Source organism: Manis pentadactyla, chromosome Y (genome assembly GCF_030020395.1).
Source record: "Manis pentadactyla isolate mManPen7 chromosome Y, mManPen7.hap1, whole genome shotgun sequence".
In the NCBI taxonomy this organism is placed as follows: Eukaryota; Metazoa; Chordata; class Mammalia; order Pholidota; family Manidae; genus Manis; species Manis pentadactyla.
Window position 1 is genome coordinate 36,712,657 of NC_080039.1, and position 18,046 is coordinate 36,730,702.

General features: G+C 57.2%; 1 protein-coding gene across 4 annotated transcripts in view; it reads left to right on the top strand.

Annotated features, from left to right (window-relative positions):
- The first annotated feature begins 564 nt into the window (after positions 1 to 564).
- LOC118935973 (serine/threonine-protein phosphatase 2A regulatory subunit B'' subunit beta) overlaps positions 565 to 18,046 on the top strand; it is a 45,153-nt gene continuing 27,671 nt past the window's right edge. For 2 of the 4 annotated variants that reach the window (XM_036932679.2, XM_036932681.2), the window contains exon 1: positions 565 to 1,145. In XM_036932679.2, the coding sequence (XP_036788574.2) occupies positions 831 to 1,145 (315 nt within the window). In that variant the 5' untranslated portion in view covers positions 565 to 830. Of the gene's footprint in view, positions 1,146 to 12,512; positions 12,783 to 18,046 lie in introns of those variants that run through there. The other 2 variants (XM_036932680.2, XM_036932683.2) reach the window with 2 other exon arrangements.

The window sequence follows — 18,046 nt, forward strand, 5'->3', positions numbered from 1 at the left end:
ATCCCACAGCACCGTGCGCGCTCCCGAGCTCCGCAACGCGCACGCTCAACCCCGTGCTCGGCGGGCACGCTCCGCGCATACCCGCCAACTCCCGGCGGGTACCCACTGCGCATGCTCCCCTCCGTAAGCTTCCCTAGCCGCCCTCAACGCTGGGCCTCGGGCTCGTTCTCGGCGGGCACGCACAGCGCATGCTCAACAGACGGGCCTCCCGGAGGGCTCTACCACAGGCACGCAGCACGCCTGCTGTAGTCATTCGCGGGGTTCCCTCACTATGGTGACGGGGCTCGGCGCATGGCCGCTCCGCCGCGGCCCAGAGGTCGCCTCGCCGGCGCGCGCCGCATGCCTAAAACAGTCCAAAGTTAGAACTCGGGTGGGGCGGTCACCATGCCTCGTCCTTGTCCTCATCCCGACTCCGGAACGCCCCCCTGCCCCACCAATCCTCCCCCCGCCCCACCACATTCCGGCAAGTCCCGGCAGCTCGCCGTCATCAGAAGACTCGAAAGCATCCGCGACGGCGTGCGCCCCTTGATGACGCCACGCGTCGCGGGGACGCGCGACGTAAGCGACCTTCGGGAGCGAGGCCGGCGCGCCCGTTTTGAAGCTGCTGTGGACAGTTGTTGGCCCCGCGGCGGTCCCGCCCTCCCATCTCGGTCCTGACCCCCAGGCCCGCTACTCCCTCCAGCGGAGCGCCGTCTGCCCCTGGGATTCCGGTCCCGGATCTCTGGCCCGCGCCGCAGTCGTGCCAGCACCTCCGAGAACCTCGTAGGCCGCTCTCGGGTACCTGGCGTCGGGCAGGGGCCTCCTCGGGAAGGAGGGGCCGAGCCTCGGAGATGCCGCCCGGCAAAGTCCTGCAGCCCGTCCTGAAGATGAAGGTGGATGAGCTGTTCCTCTGCTGGCTCAGCGAGTCCAGCACGCAGACGATGCTCCAGGACTGCTTGCAAAGGATCAAGATGCCCGGGAAGACCGAGATGGGCGATGGAGACTCGGGACAGCCCGGGCCCTCAGTGGCGGCTGCAGGCCCCGCCTGCAGGCAGAGCGTGTTGTACAGCCCGGGCGCGTCCACCGCGCTCCCGCTGGGAACGGGTTCAAGTCTCAGGCTCGGGCCCCACGTCCGGGGGACTCGTAGATCCGCGGGGACGAGGGTAGTAAGTTGCTCTTACTTCTGCTAACGCCTACAAAGGTAACTCGGGTCGCAGGTCGACTGGGCAGTGGTGGCGGAGGAGGCTGGTAGAGCCTCAGACGTTAAAGCACGTCCACATTTAGTCCGTCCCCCAGAAGAGTCTTCCATGCTTTAAAATTTCACCATTGACAGGAGTCTCAAGTAGGTGGTAACGTTAGAGTTGGTTTCGAGTTTTCTGGGTTCTTTTTAGTTACCCACTTACCACAGTCTTTGTATTGGGGTTAAGTAATGAACATAGAGGTTTTATCTCCAATTTGTCCACAGTAATTACAGTTAGATAGCAGTGTTTTAAAAAGGTGCTTTCTGCCACTTAATGCCGTGTTCAAACGTTTAAAGTAATGGAACGTTGCCTCCAGGTGTTGGAGAAAACTTACGGTTGGTGGATATTGTACACCTGGAACTCCTAAAACATGAAATATTGAGAGTGTTCTATGGGAACTTGTGTATGACAATGTGGTTAAGTTGGAGCCAGGATCCCATTAACAGCACTAAGCTATCATGAAGTGACATTTGTGTCATTTAAGCTGAGTTTCCCAGCCACAATGAATGAAAGGAGAGGGACAGGTGGATGTGCATCCAGAGAGCTCTTTGCCTGTGGGTTGCTGTGGTTTTTGGACATGTGCTAGTGGATCTAGGAGAATTAGTCTCCTCGGAGAATGGGAAGTAGGTCCGGAGGTAGCTTTGGAGACCACCAGGTGTAGACCCTCCATACACCCACAGGTGACTAGTGTGGACCGGTGGGGGTGCATAGCCCTGGACCCATCCCCAACTCCTGCCCGGGGCATATTCCCATGAGTGCAGAAGCCGGAAAACCTGCCTTCACCCCTGCTTTTACTGAGGCAGCAAGCACAGGAGGCCCAGCACCCAGAGAGCTTGCTAGGGTGCCAGCCATGTTCTACCTCCCCCAGCAGGCAGTCCCCCTCCCTGGGATCACTGAGAACTGTCTTACAGGGCTGCCCACTTTGCCATCAGTTAGGTTTCAGTGACAGAACCCAACACAGCATGAAGATAAATTGTGTCTCATGACCCCATGGCTGCGAATCCTCTTAGGACTGGAAATATTCTTAGGTCAGCTCGGCAAGGAGGGCAGCTTGGATGCATGTGAAAATGTATTTCTGTGAAGCAGGTGTTGAGCCTCAAGGGGGTTGGCATTACATTCCCCACACATGCAGAAGAGGGAGAGGCTGTTTTTCTGCTTGGAGGGAGATTTGTGGAGGAAGTGAGTCGTCGGGAGTGCAGTGCACTTAGGGGGCACAGGGCAGGGGCCAATTTTGAGAGAAGGCAGAGGAGAGTCCCGCTAAGTCCACAGCCACCGGAGGGCCGAGGCAGGCTGATAGCCGGGCCATGAGTGCTCTCACTGCTGACTAGGCACGCAGAGTTTTGGGGTGCTAACTTGCACTTGGTGCCGTGGCTGGTGGCTAGGTCTGTGGGAGGGGGACGCATGGTGGGAGAGCTGTATTGGCCAGGTCCTCGGGGTCCATGCTGTGGCTGGAGTGCGAGGGGTGGAGGGCAGGAAGGTGGGAAGGACAGGTCATGATCAGTGGGGTTGCGAGGTGAAATGAGAGCCCCCTCCTCTGGCTGCAGGGTCTGGGATCAGTAGAGAAAGTTGGCAATAGGAAGCAGCTTTGCTGGGAAGCAGAATCATTTTCTCTTAAACATCCCAAGAGTTTTCAGTAGTAGTGATTGGTCTTGTCTGGGGCCTGAAGTTGGCTTTAAACATGTCTTGTTGTGTCTGGAATTGATGGACTTCTTCACTGAATTTCGAGAAGGGAGTGACCCAGAAGGACCCATGTTTTCATCGGGACCAGTGATAAGAGCTCATTTCTGTTCCACATAAACATAGGTGTGGGGCAGTGTTAACAGGCGCAGTTCCAAACACAGATGCTAGGAGTTGTCAGGTTTGAGGAGCTCCTGGTGGGTCGGGTGCCCAGTCACAGGACTGCGTACAAGCTGAGCCATGTGACTCCCCAGCCGGAAGGAGGGACACCCACAGGAGACAGCACACGGGACTCCCACACCCACTCATGATGAGTGCTGGGGCTGCAGGTTTACGCTGCCCAGGAGTGACACAGTGGACACGGTGCACGATGTGTCACAGAACACTCCATATGTGGGGGGCGATCACACCACCCAGGGTGTCAGGCCGGGCACAGCCCTTGGGGTATGTACAAGGGCTGCGTAACGTGGACGCCCCGTCCCTCCACATGCTCAGTAACCTAAAGGACCCCTGGAGAGTCCAGTCCAGGGGTGCCTCGGTTGACCTGCCACCTCCTTCCTCTCTGGCTCACCACCACACACATACACACCTGGTCCTGGCACAGTCTTCCTGAGCTGGGGGTCCACATGACACACTTGAGGAGCAGGAAAGGGTGCTTGGCAACACCAGGGTTGTTCCAGCCGCAGCTGCTGCAAGCTCTTGGGGGCCTTCTTCCCTCCCACTCCTGCCACCTGCAGGGGCCTGCAGCTTTCCCCGGGACTCAAGCTGCTGAACGGCTCCCCAGTACTTATCGCTCCGTTGGGATTCTGGGTTTCTGTGAAGAGACGTAAGCCTCTTCTTGATACAGGCCTACTTCCTGCTATTCTACATAAATATGAGTGGACTTAACTAACGTGCAAGTAATTTTACCTAAGACATGGAGTCCGTACGTGGATTCACATGCAGCTGAGGCTGGTCCAAGGAGTGAGTCTGGGGCAGCTGCCTCAAGTTAGGGTGATGGGAATGTGCAGAGCCCTTCCTCTGCCTTCTCAGCATCGCGGCACCGTCGGAGAGGGGCCACTGCTTAGCGAGAGCTGGGCTCACGCACTGGCCACAGGAGGGGCACGCCTGGCACATGCAGTACTGAAGTTTGTTGTCAAATCCAACCTTCTGCAACTATCCAGGGTGTTGCTTGACACACAGCTCCCACCAGGCTCTCCTGTACACTCGCATGTAAGTATGTTGCCCCAAAAACTAGATAATGACTTCCAGAACAACATCCACACGTAAGCGACATCCTAAGTCCTTTTCTTTAAGAACTACTAGGAAGTGACGAGTCCGGCGAAGCCGTAGGGTGGGAGGTTGTGGGGAGGCGCCTGGGTCCTGGATCGTGTGTGCAGATCCCAGGGCCACCCAGAGCTGCAGAGAGCTATGGGTGCTGACACCACCTCCCAGCCCGCGGGTCCTGTGGGGGCCATCCTACCTGGGGTTGGGCCCAGCAGGAGGCCACTTCCGGGTGCAACCCCAAAAACGGGTATCAGACCAATGTGGAGAGCTGGTGGTCCCTTGGGACTCTCACTTGCCTCCAGCCCTGAAGGACATGTGCACGCTTCTCACAGACTGAACAGCAGCATGCACTTGTCAAGGAGCACCTTACGTATTTTAGGAAGTTGGATTTTACTGCCACACTTCAGTGCTGAGTTTAACAGGCAAGATCTTCCTGTTGCCGTCCGTGAGCCCGGCTCTTCCTGAGCAATGGCCCCTCTTACACAACGCTGTGATGCTCTGACATGAGCCCATCTCCATCCTCGACAAGTCCCATTCACAAAGACCCTGTTCCCGGGTGAGGCCACTCTGAGGCCTGGGTGGGGACATTCCTACCCCTACCCTGGGTACTGGTCCTGCCCCTCCCTGGGTCCATCACCCCTGTTCCATCTGAAGTGGCTTTGGTGGGTTTCTTTCCCAGCCGCCCTTCCCCACCTAGTGAGGAGCCTCTGAGGGCACACATTTTGTGTGTCAGCACTAACACTGGTCCCTCCGTGCATGCACACAAATGGGGACCCCCAGGGCCCCATGGGACCAGTGATACCCAGGTGTGTGGATGTAGAGACGCCGGAGAGAGGTTGGTTTTCGGTATCAGCTCTGTCCTGGCCTTGCGCGCACGCAGGGAACAGGGCCCTTCGAACGTGTGGGGTGTTGGCATACCACATGTGCATGAACCCATTGGGTGCAGGACGTGTCCCTCCGCCCAGAGTTCCCCGCACCCCTTGGCCATGGGCAGGCACTGCACTTCTGGAATCTCCTCTGCCCCTGCCTACCCAGCCCAGTGTGTTTGCGCTCTGCACGCAAGTATTAGATACGCGTCTGCATCCTCCCCTTGCTCAGTAGGAGTCCATGGTCTGGGTGTGCCAGTCTGCTTACAGTTCAGCTGACGGCTCTGGCCCATCATTCCTGGTGAGCTGAGCTGCTGACGCCATCGCATGGGCCTTCTGCGCAGGTATGGTATTTTTCCTGGCAGGCAGCCCAGGGCTGGGATGTTGGCTATGTGGTAAATGTGCCTAACTTGCAAGTGTGAACGCTTCAGAAGCCCCAGGCTGCCAAGGGGTCCATTGTACACTTGTGGCTGCAGACAGTCGCTCTCCGTCCACACACTGGATGCCATCCCCAGGTTCACTTGGCCGTTCCTGCGAGCCTGCCTGCCGCGTGTCGGCCTCCCAGCACCTCCCGATTGCTGGGGGAGTGCAGCGTCTTCTCACGTGCTCACCAGCCACGTGAGGCTTCCCTTCCACTCCATCCCCAGCTTTAAAATTGGGTTGAGCTTGGAGGTGTGAGAGCCCTTTCTCAGATTCAGGTGTTACCCATTTTTCTCCGCTTATGGCTTGTTTTTCATTTTCTTGACAGTGTGTTTTTGAGTAGAAGTTCTAAGTCTTCAGTTTTTTCTTCCATGGTTCTTTTATTACATCCTGCCTACAACATGTTTGCCTTTCCCAGCGTCTCAAAGGCTTTCTGCTATGACTCTTCCGAAACTGCGGGTCTCAGCTTTCCCTTTGGACCTCTGGTGCATTTCCAGAAAGTTTGTGTGTATGGTGTAAGCGTCCAGATCCTCCAGCAGCTTTTGTGGAAAACTCTTCCTTTTTCCCATCTAGTGGCATTATTAAAAATCAACTGGCCGTGTGTCTGGGTCTCTTCCAGACCCCGTATTCTGTTCTGTTGACCTGCAGGTACCCTGTCACCTGTACGCACTGTCTAGAAGCATGTAGTTTCATAGTAACTGTGGAGAGCGGGTAGTGCGAGTCCAGCTTTGTGCTTTTAAAATGGCTCTGGCCATCTGAGACATTTCCATTTGCCTGTAATGTCAGCTTCCACAGAAAAGCCTATTGGAAGCTGTGCTGGGATGGCCTTGAACCTATACATGAGTTTGAGGTAGTCACTGCCTTAAAAACGTGGAACTGTCCAGCACGTGAACACAGGTGTCTTTCCTCATAAGTCCTGTTTCTCTAAGTGTGTTGTCACTTTGATTGTACAAGTTGTGTAGCCCCTTGGCTGAGCTGGTCATGTGCTGACTTGAGTCTTTAGTGTCCTGCATCCCTTCAGTAGTAGTTTTCAGTGTCTGGTAAACCACCGATTTCCTCAGAACACGGGGCTGCATTCTGGGATGTTAGAACTGGGCAAGTTGGAGAGAGAGCTGTGGCTCTGGGGAGCATGTGCGTGCACATGTGTTACATTTGCACACGTGCATACGTGTCTGGTGCCTCATTTGATGTTCGTGCTGAACGTGTAGGAAACAGGTGGGCCTGGAAATGCTCAGAGCTGGAGCTCGGATTCTGGAAGGTTTCTGCCAGAACCTCGAGTCTTCTCTGGGCGGCCTTCTGTGTCGGGTTCCTGCTTGGCTGTCCAGCGGGAGGGAGGGTGTTCAGAGCGTCCCCACCCCTCAGGACCTGCAGCCGCGGACATTGGGTGAGGCAGGGGTCTGGTTTGCTTCTGGACTCTCAGCGCTGGTGCGGCCCTCTCTGTTCACAGCAGCATCTCTGTCTGGTCTGCGGGAAGTCAGCGCCCGCCGTGTAGGATCGTGGTAGTTTCTTCAGGCCTTGGCTTTTCCATGCACTCCCCTTGTCAGTGTTACACAGAAGCCTCTGAGGTTTCTGGGGACCGTAGTGCGCTGAGGGGCATGTCTCAGCCGTGCCGAGTGCCCAGCCCATGTGTGAGACTCGCCCCCACGTGGGGGTGTTCAGCTTTTCCCAGCAGTGGTTCCTCAGTCGGGTGCAGGTCTGGCGGCTCCTCTGTGAAACGGATCCGTCCAGTGCCTCTCTGGCCTTCAGCACCGTCAGGAGTGAGCTGTCTTCTGCCTGTCGTCTGAGTTGTTGCTTGTTTATGCAAACACTCCATTTCTCATGGTCGCTGTGCATCCTGGGAAGTGGCTGACCACGTACTGGTGTTGGGGGTGTGGGGGCGCCTGAGGGCTGTCTGCTCACAGGCTCACGGGATCAGAGGAAGGCGGTCCCACTGCTTCCTCCGGGCCCTGTGCCTGTAATATCCTTGTCTGGCTGGTTTTCCAGGCTGGGACCAACCGTGTGCCCTCCCTGGTGGAGCTGCCAGAAGACACCCTCGCTTCTCCCTTGTAAGTGGGCTGCCTCCAGCCTTCCTCGAGGACAGAGTCAGTGCCAGGCTTCCCCCAGGCAGATGAAGTTGCCTCACATTCCTAGTTTGCTGGGGGTCTCCACATGACCCCTGTCAAGTTCCTTACGATCATGTCGCTAGTCATGTGGTATGTTGCTCTTTGAACTCTGGATGTCAAACTGATAGCTCCCTGGGAGGGGTGCGCTGGATTCTAGTGCTGACCCCAGACGTCACAGGGCTTGTGCATGGCCAGCCTTCTGGGTGAGGTCCAAGTGTCTGCCAGGGCCCTGCTCTAGCTTCTGTCCTGACGCCCTGGGCTGTGGTGTCATGGTGGTGCTGCCGTTGTGAAATGAGCCGGGACACGTTTTGTGCCCCTTTTCCACAGGAGTGTAGCACTGGTGTCATTCCCTCCTCAAGATGCTTTGTGAAATGTGGGCAGGTCGGAAGGCTGGGGCCTGACCTTTGCTGGTGGGAAGTGGGGTCTGCCCACTGCTTCTGAGGAGGTCTTCTCCCAGGTGGGAAGTGCTCACCAAAGAGCAAGTCTCACAGGTGCCACCATGTGCCCTCCTGCGGCCTGTCCTCTAGCCATGGAGTGGTTGGGCTGTCGTGTTGGCAGAGAAACCCAGAAACCTAACAACAGGCTTCTGAGGAACTCACCGGTCAAAAGGACACTATGGTGGGCGTGAGGGAACTGCTAGGAACGTTGCGCTGGCCAATGCCCCATCACCCAGCTGTGTCCCATGCAGGCCATGGCGCCTGTGGCCCAGCCCCCTGCCCGTCCTCCCCAGGAGCCAGGGAAGAGGCTGGGAGCGGACCCAGGCCCCCTTTTGTGCCTGCTTCTACCCCCCCAGGCATTGTCACACGGGTCTGAGCTGATTGTCAAGAATAGTTAGTTACAGTAACTTGTGGGGAACAAATCACCTTTGGGTTTTTCTGGCCAACATTTGGATCCCTGCCTAGAGACTCATGGGATGAGAATGTGGACTGGGGGATAGTGTTGTCCCTGCTGGAGCCCAGGGACTTCACTCCTGGGCAGGGGACCCAGGCCCCAGAGGTGCCCTCGCCTGCTGCCACCCAGGGCTCCCCACCCCCAGAGCCAGTGCACATGGTCCACATCCAGCAAGGATGGGAGTGGCGTGTGTCGTCGTCTGGTGGGGTGGGGGTGCTGACTGCTTCCTCGTGTGGCTGGTGGGATTGTCGTGAGTACCTACCCAGGAGCATGTGCTGCCTCCCCACGGCAGTGGGCTACCTCCCCGTCTAGTGCTGTGCTTTGAGTGGCCCGTGGCTCAAGTGTGGGAACACAAGGCCATGGGCTACTTCACTGAGGTGGAATGCGGACTGGCCCCCATTTGTGAATGCCTGCACGCTGGGCTCTCAGAGTGCCAGCACAGTGGGGCACGTCCTCCCTGGGAAGCGGCCTCCATGGCCAGCTGGGCCTGGGGTCGCCTGCCTGCCCCAGGCCCATGGCACCCCACTAGCATGGACATGGGCGCCGGGCCCTGTGCCCCATTTCCTCATTTGTAAATGGCACATGGCCACGCTCCTGGGCGCTATGGGGGTTTGCAGTGGCTCCTGGGAAAAACGTTTTCAAAAATTAGTCAGGAAGTGGAGGCTGAGGACCTCAGCCTCCTGCTCCTAAAATACCTCTGAGGTTGAAAAGCTTCTCCTCTTTCCGCAAGTTTATTTAAAGGTCGGCAGGTAAGTAAAAGCTTTCTCTATCTGGAGTAAAACCTCTGTGACCTGCCTGTGCTGTTTCAGGGCCACTCCGCACTCCCCACGCTGGAGCTGGGACACAGGCACTTGCATCTATCACTAGAGAAACAGCACAAGACCAGGGACGTTGTGTCGGAGCGGCAGGTTCCCTGACCTGGGGGAGCAGCCAGCTGGTGGCCGTCCTCGCTTCCCCACCAGCCTGAGCCTGGGCAGGCCCCGCCAGTGATGCAGTGCTCTGCCTCGCTGTGTGAACAGACCACCCCACATGCAGGAGCCATCCACTCTCCCTGAGCTGACCATGTGTGCCGGGCTGGCCACAGTTCTGTGTCTGTGGGACAGCATCTGCTGCAATGGGCTGTCACCCCAGCCCACTGGCCTGTGTGTGGGATGTGTGGCCACCACTGAGGCCAGGGAGAGTCAGGTGGCCCAGCCCAGATCTGAGGGGGGTCCACACCCTGCCTCCTCGTGGGCGGGTCGGGGGCTGGCAGAGGAGGCCCTCGCCACTTTTTCAAGCACACGAATCGCATCTCTTCCAAAAGGTGTGTAGGAAGGAGGGAGGGACAGAGAAAACCCAGCAAGGTCATCCTGAGCGTGGTAGAGCGGCAGGTGTGAGAGACGTGTGTATGGATCTGGCCCAGGGCTTGCATCCCGAAATGGGAAGTTTGCTCCTAAATCAGCGCCATCCCACAGTGTGGCATTTGGGTGGCCTTCCTGCGTGTGGTGTCCAGTCTGAACCAGCAGCAGGCCCTCTCCTCACAGCCTCACACAGCACCTCCTCACACAGCACCTCCTGGGCAGCACCCTGGTGCCTGTGGCCCTGTGACGTGCAGACCGCACCCAGGTCTCTGTGCACACAGTTTCCAGGGCTCAGCGGCAGACCTGTGGATCCTTGAGGACCCTCCAGCATGGGGAGGGCGGGGTGGGGCAGACACAGAGGCAGGAGAGAAAGAACCCGGAGGATACCCCTCGCAAGAATGGGGTGTGCAGAGAGGCCCAGGAGGTGGGAGGGAGAGGCTCGTGCACAACAGGCTGCAGGCCGAGCCACGGAGGCAGGCACAGGAGCCACCGGGCCAGTCTGGCCAGGGGTGGGGAGGGAGGAGTGGCCAGGGGACCACAGGAGGCTCGGGGGTGACCATGGGGGCCTTGGGTGACTGGGTGGGTTTGGGGAGTTCAGTGGGAGAAAGGGGGGCCTGGGAGGTTTGGGGGTGACCAGGGGACATGGGGTTAAGGGGTGATGGAAGGGGCAGGGTGCTCGGGGGTGACTAAGGGGAGCACAGGGTTCAGGGGGACAGGGTACTCGGGAGTGACTAGGGGGCTCAGCTTGGGGTGTCGTGGGGACAGGGGGCTCAGAGCTCAGGGTGACCAGAGGGTCACAAGGCTCAGGGGTGTTGGGGGGAGGCAGGCGGTTTGGGATAGTGACATGCTGTGTGTGGCTGGTGGGCACGGGACATCACACCCTGAGCCCTCCGGGATGCTGCCCTTGGGGTAATGAGGTCATGTCATCCAGCCTCTTCAGTGGTGACAGGGGTACCACCCCATAGGATGTTGATTATGGGATCTGAGGAGGGTGTTGAGGGCTCCTTTCTGCTTGGTGTTTCTGTAAACCTCATGCTGCCCAGAAAAGAAAGAGAAGGTGAAAGAGCAAGAGGAGCGGGGAGGAGGGGCCGTGGGCTGGTGCTGCGCACAGGCTGTGGTTTTGGGGACGTCCCTTCCCGGGGGCGGGGAGGGTAGTGCGGGGCCTGGGCCCTGTGAGAGCAGCATCCCTGGTCCTGGCGTGCTGGGGAGGGCAGCTGGCTGTCTGGGGGAGAGCGCCATCCAGCGCCCGTGGACCCCATGGTGCCCGGCTTGCTCCTGTTTAGAGAGGGCCCTCATGTTCCCCTGGGGGAAGGGCAGCCCGCGAAAGGTTCTGCAGTCCTGCTCGTGGCTGAACGTGGTGCTGCCCCAGACCGGGTGTATCTGCCGGCCGCAGGGCTGTCTGGTGCCCTTCCCCAGAGCAGAGCCACACGCTCAGACCACACGTCCAGCAGAAAGGTTCTCTGGGGCAGGTGGCGATTGCGTAGTGCAGCCTGTTTCGTACCCTCCAGGACATTTGTGTCCAGGGCAGGGTGTGGCCGGGCCTGAGGCTCTGCTGTGGTTCGTTGCTGTGCATGCTTAACATCGGGGTGACCTCTGAGCAGTTCTTCCAGGACCCGCCTCAGGTTCCCCAGGCCAACCTCTGGCAGGCGTGCCAGCAGCATCCAAGGTGAGCAGCGTACATAGGACTTGACCCTCCCAGTGGTGGTGGCAGGGGGTGCCTGGGACTCCAGTTCATCCTGCTTTCATCCCACTGTCACCTGCTCCCATGAATCAGCCTCATGTTATATTCTGTGCTGTCTGCATTGTCTGTTATATTATGCACTGTCCACGTTGTGTTCCGCACGGTCTGCCATCTGCACCATCTTCCTGGTGTTCTATATCCTCATCACCTTCTGCACCCCCTACAGTGTGTCCCACACACAAAGGATGCACATCACCTCCTCACTCACTACACTGTGTCCCACACGACTTGCAGGATGCATGTCACCTCCTGCACTTGTTACACCATGTCCCATACAACCCACAGGATGAGTGTCACCTGCTACAGTCCCTACAGCGTGTCCCCCATAGTCGCAGGATGCATGTCACCTCCTACACTTGCTACACCATGTCCCACACAACCCCCAGGATGCACGTCACCTCTTAATGCGCACTGTGTCCCAAATGACCCACAGGGTCTGTGTCACATTCTCTTATCTGTGTCACACTGCACTGTCCACATTCTTGTGTTGGCACAAAGTGATAAAGTCTGAAAGGAGCTTCCCTTGCCTCAGTTTTTCAGAAGGAAGCCTTGAAGTGCATGTTAAGTTTATTTCTCAAGGCTCAGTGTGCTTAGGAAGGCATTGCACACAGACCTGGTTTTGGCCTGTGGTCTGGGAGGGAACAGCTGCTCTGGGGGCATCTGGGCCCTAGGAGGTCAGTGCAGAACCAGAACCGCGAGCCCTAAGGGGATCTGCAGCGTCCTGGACAGACTTGGCCGCTTTGGGGAGTGCCGTACCCCGCCCCAAGACCAGCAGGTACCTCCACTCCCCGTTCATGTGCGCAGTCCGGCAGCCAGCAAGGCCCGGGTCCCTGCGGAGTTGCTCTGCGCGCCCACCCACTGCTCGGCCAGGCGCTCGGAAGGGCGGTGGCGGCTCCTGCACAGCGCGGCCTGCGGGGAGGGGCTCGGCCGCCTCCCCTCCCTCCACCATGTGCCCTCCTCAGCCTGTGGAATGCGCGCGGCCCAGGGCCGGCCCCCAGAGCACCGGCCGAGTGTGCGGAGCAGGGCCACCCAGACTGTCCCGCTGGGCGCACGCAGCTGCCGCCTGATCCTAACGGCCCGGCAAGCCTAGCCCTGAGAGTGCAGCCCTGTCCCGGCGGCCGATGCGAGCCGCCATGCGGCTCCGAGAGGTGTCCCTGCGCCAGGACCCCGACCTGCGGCAGGAGCTGGCCTCGCTGGCCCGCGGCTGCGACTTTGTGCTGCCCTCGCGCTTCAAGAAGAGGCTCAAGGCCTTCCAGCAGGTGCAGGGTGGGGGCAGCCTAGATCTTGCCCCGGGGCCCCTCTCCAGGGCCCCGGAGGCCAGCTTGGGACTGCTCAGACCCCAACTCCCAGCCGTGCGTTCCTCCGGACAGCCCTTCTGTGTGGAGAACCAGATGCCCCGTGTGGCTGGCTGGCTTGTCGGGGAGGGAGCGCTGGAGCAGGACCCAGCATTGCCTTCCGCGGCCCCGCGGCAGGCGGCTGAGTGCTGGAGGAGGCACATACCTGGGCTGGGACCCTGGGGAGGCCTGGGGGACCCGTGGAGGGGGTGCGTGAGCTCCTGGGCCGTCGCGGCGATGCTGGGGGCCTGCACCTCCGTTAATGCCCATGGTGACTGGGGTGGAGCTGCAGTGTGCTGCTCGCTGGTGAGCTTTCCAGAGGGCTTCACTGAGGTCTGCATATACCATCCCAGCCCGCTGCACAGTTCCGGGGTCTGGTCACCACCCCCTTTTAATTAAACTGCACGGGCCTTTCCCCAGTGCTCAGAGAACTGAAGCCTGTCTGCGCCGGTACCGCGTGTGACTTTATGATCAGCTTAAGGAGCCATCATTTAAAGGTTGTGGCCTTGTGACCACGTGGAGTCACTTTGTAAGCAAGGTCTACGTGGTGGGGGTGGCCCGCGCGGGGGCGGGGCAGGGCTGCACCCTGTCCACAGCTCCCAGGGCCTCCCGTCTAGGTGTGCGGAAGCTGGGCAGGTCAAACGCTTGAATTTTCTCTCCAAGCAAGTGCTCTGTCTTGTCGTGTCCCCAAATCAAATTGAATCAGACAGTGCCATTTGGGGGAAAAAGGCTGCTTCCTGAGGATATCTTAGTTGGAATTGTTTCTAGGTTCACATCTCAGCTTTTACAGAATTTCTGAATTTCTATCCGTTCTGTCTTCCAACTTTTGAAATTTTCTCTGCAAGTGGGTTATGTTTGTAAGTTTGCTCCTTGTTTTTAAGGAAAGTCTATCTAAAATCATGTTAATGTGGAGACCTTAAAAACAGTCACGAGAGGAAAATGGATGTTTGCTATTTAGCATTTTTCATAAGTGGTTTGCTAGGATGCTTGGGAGATTCGCAAGCCCTTCTGCCTTTCACTAGATGGTTGGGACCTGATACCAGGTCCCTGGCTCCTGGCAGAACCCACTCATGATCCTCTGGGTTGTTTTAGGACTGTTCGTCTTACAAACACCACTTTTTGGGAAACAGATTTCATGATTCGTGTAACAGGAAGCTGTCGCAGTGATGTTTTCAGGAGCGATCCTGGGGCCTGTTGCCAGGGAACAAGGGTGTTCCTTGGGTGTGCGGGAGAGGGAGAGGGTCTTTTCTTGGGGAGGAGCAGGGAGATTTCCTGGATTCCAGATGCAGCCCTGAGGGGTTTGCAAGTGTCTGTTCGAACGGGTGGGAGGTAGGACATGGAGGGATGGAGGCGAGTCAGGATATGGAGGAGAGTGGAGCCAGGGTTGGGGAGGGGCATGGGGGGAGAGGGCGGATGGGGGGAGTGCAGTGCAGAGGGGCTGGGGGCTGAGAGGGGTAGGGTGTGGAGAGGAGTCTGGAGTCTGGGATGTGGAGGGATGTGAGGACATGGAGGGCAGTGGGAGACCCAGGGGAGGGGCGGGGAGGTATGGGAGGATGGAGCAGACTGGTGGAGTGCAGTGCAGAGGGTGGGGGACATGGAGGCATGGGGAGATGGGGGGCTGCTTCAGAGGTGACAACCATGGTCAGTGTGAGCCCACTGGCCTCTGGAGGGTGGCCACCTGGTCTGTCTGTCCGGAGGGTGGCCGTGATCTGTCTGTGGGCTCTCCCTGCTTGCAAGGGACCTATCCACCTGCCCAGCTGCCGGGGATTCTCTGCCATCTGTGCTGAGCAGCCCTGTGCCCCAGCCTCCTCTGTGCTTGCCCTCAGGCCTTCACACTATCTGGAGGGCTGTGCTGCCCAGACTGCATGCCAGCCTTTGGCTTTGGCAGGGGCGAGTCACCTGCTCTCCACGCAGCAGCCCTGTCCCCACTCTCCTGGTCACCTGGTCACCATGCTCCGGTCCCATACACACCCCGGGCAGTGCATCCTCCCTGCAGGGTCCTTCAGGTGGGTGCACAGGCCCTGCAGAGCGCCGTTTGAGACCCCCAACCAAGCCATCCCCCAGGGACCATCCTGGATGTGGAGATGGCCTCTCCTCATGGGGACAGTCTGGCCTTGGCTGACACCAAGGGGGTTCCCTTAGCAGGAAGCTGTCCCAGTGATCAGGCCCAGTGGGGTGGGCCCTGCCTGCCCCCCTCTATCCATGCTCCCTGAGTGGGAGTCGGACACGACCCTGCCTGCCCTCTGGGCTTGTGGAAGCCACACCATGTGTGCCTGGCTGTGGGTACCGAGCTGACGTCCGTGGTCAGGCCATGGAGCGCTGGCCTCATACCATCTCTGTGCGCTCCCTCCTCCGCGTGAGGGGCTCTTCTCCAGCCTCGGTCGCTCCTGTGGGCTCGGGCTCTCGGGGCAGCCCCTGGTCTGTGCCACCCTGCAGGCCATCCCGCTGAGGCAGAGGAAGAACTTGGGGATGCCTCCAACAGGGCCTGCCTTGCCTCCTCCACTAGGCTCCTCTGCTTTACACTCTGACCTTTGACCCCTGTCCAGTGTGCTGTCTGTAGGGGGGCCTCCTGTCAGCCAGTGTGGGGGACCCAGCAGCTGAGAAGTGCTCACAGTCTGCAGGGGCCTCCCAGTGCGTGGGGCATGGGGTGGGTGCCTTGCCTGGCTCCACAACCCCATCCTGCTCCCAGTCACCCAGGGTCTCGTTGCTGCAGCTGCGGCTCAGGTGGCGTGCCCCCTGGGGTCCTGCCGAACCTGGGTGCCGTGTCGGCAACCCTCTCCCTGGCCTGCTCTGCCTTGTCTGCTGCACCGCCTCCCGGCTTTCACTGCACGGCTCGCCCGGTCAAAGTTGGAGCAAGAGCAGCTGCCGACCACCCAGCACGCACCCCCTGACCCTCTGCCATCTGGCCGCAGCCAGTGTTCAAAGATGTCCCCAAAGGCACATGACCTCGGTTAAGTCTCATGGGACTTCCACCGCTCACAGCACTCATCTTTCCCAAGGCCCTGCTCTCTGTTATCCATGGATGTCTTGCGCTGTGCACCCTGTGAGGCCGGCCGGCATATTTTTGATTTCTGGGTTGTGGTGAGTCAGTGCATCTGCAGAAATAGCTCCTTGTGAGGCAGGGTGTCATCTTTATCCATGTGCTCGAGTGGCCCACGCTTAGCGAGTTGCTGACAGGTGAGGGCACAGTGTAGTTAAAGGCCGTGCTTTGGAGAACACACGCCACACCCCTTGTTCCCATGTTGCTACTATTTTTTTTCTAAGTCATTACAAATGTTTTTATTTTTATTTTTATTTATTTATTTTATTTTGGTATCATTAATCTGCAATTACATGAAGAACATTATGTTTACTAGGCTCCCCCCTTCACCAAGTCCTCCCCACATACCCCTTCACAGTCACTGTCCATCTGTGTAGTAAGATGCTGTAAAATCACTACTTGTCTTCTCTGTGTTGCACAGCCCTCCCCGTAACCCCCACGCACTATACATGCTAATCGTAAGGCCCCCTTTCTTTTTCCCCACCCTTATCCCTCCCTTCCCTCCCATCCTCCCCAGTCCCTTTCCCTTTGGTAACTATTAGTCCATTCGAGTTCTGTGATTCTGCTGCTGTTTTGTTCCTTCGGTTTTCCTTTGTTCTTATACTCCACAGATGAGTGAAATCATTTGGTACTTGTCTTTCTCCGCCTGGCTTATTTCATTGAGTATAATACCCTCTAACTCCATCCATGTTGTTGCAAATGGTAGGATCTGTTTTTTTCTTATGGCTGAGTAATACTCCATTGTGTATATGTACCACATCTTCTTTATCCATTCATCTACCGATGGACATTTAGGTTGCTTCCATTTCTTGGCTATTTTAAATAGTGCAGCGATAAACATAGGGGTGCATCTGTCTTTTTCAAACTGGAGTGCTGCATTCTTAGGGTAAATTCCTAGAAGTGGAATTCCTGGGTCAAATGGTATTTCTATTTTGAGCATTCTGAGGAACCTCCATACTGCTTTCCACAATGGTTGAACTAATTTACATTCCCACCAGCAATGTAGGAGGGTTCCCCTTTCTCCACAACCTCACCAACATTTGTTGTTGTTTGTCTTTTCGATGATGGCGATACTTACTGGTGTGAGGTGATATCTCATTGTGGTTTTAATTTGCATTTCTCTGATGATTAGCGATGTGGAGCATCTTTTCATGTGCCTGTTGGCCATCTGGATTTCTTCTTTGGAGAACTGTCTATTCAGCTCCTCTGCCCATTTTTTAATTGGATTATTTGCTTTTTGTTTGTTGAGGCGCGTGAACTCTTTATATATTTTGGATGTCAATCCTTTATCGGATCTGTCATTTATGAATATATTCTCCCATACTGTAGGGTACCTTTTTGTTCTATTGATGGTGTCCTTTGCTGTACAGAAGCTTTTTAGCTTGATATAGTCCCACTTGTTCATTTTTGCCTTTGTTTCCCTTGCCTGGGGAGATATGTTCATGAAGAAGTCGCTCATGTTTATGTCCATGAGATTTTTGCCTATTTTTTTTTCTAAGTTTTATGGTTTCATGACTTACATTCAGGTCTTTGATCCATTTGGAGTTTACTTTTGTATATGGGGTTAGACAGTGATCCAGTTTCATTCTCTTACATGTACCATGTTGCTACTTTTTAAGAGGCTTGAGCCCTGCTTTAGGGCTTTTCTCACATGCACGCCCATGCACACACACGCATGTCTGTTAGCTGTGTTTGTTTTACGTGGATTTATAACCACACAGAGGTCAGGGAAGGGTCTCCACAAGTCCTCCAGAGGCCACTGAGGTCTGCTGAGAGCTGCTTCACGGCCCAGGAGGCAGCCGCTCCCAGCTGCGCCCTGCGTGTCGGCAGAGAATGTGTGTTCTGCAGCTGTGCTGAGGCCGTGGTCTATTTATGTCCAGGAGATTAAACTGGTAAATCTTCTGTGTCCGCACAAGGCAGTTCCGTTTCTCGTTGTCTGGTCAGCTCTGTCATCCACGCCGGGGGAGCCAAGCTCAGCCTCCCGGTTGGCTGGATCTCTGCGCCTCTACTGCCTGCCTCGTCTGTGCTGAGGCTTCCTGGGAAGGCCCCAGTCGGTGCAGGGTTGTAACAGTGCCTGTGACTGACCCGTCAGCCCGGAGTGACTGTTCCTCTCCAATAATGTCCAAGCCTTGCTATACTGTCTTGGCCA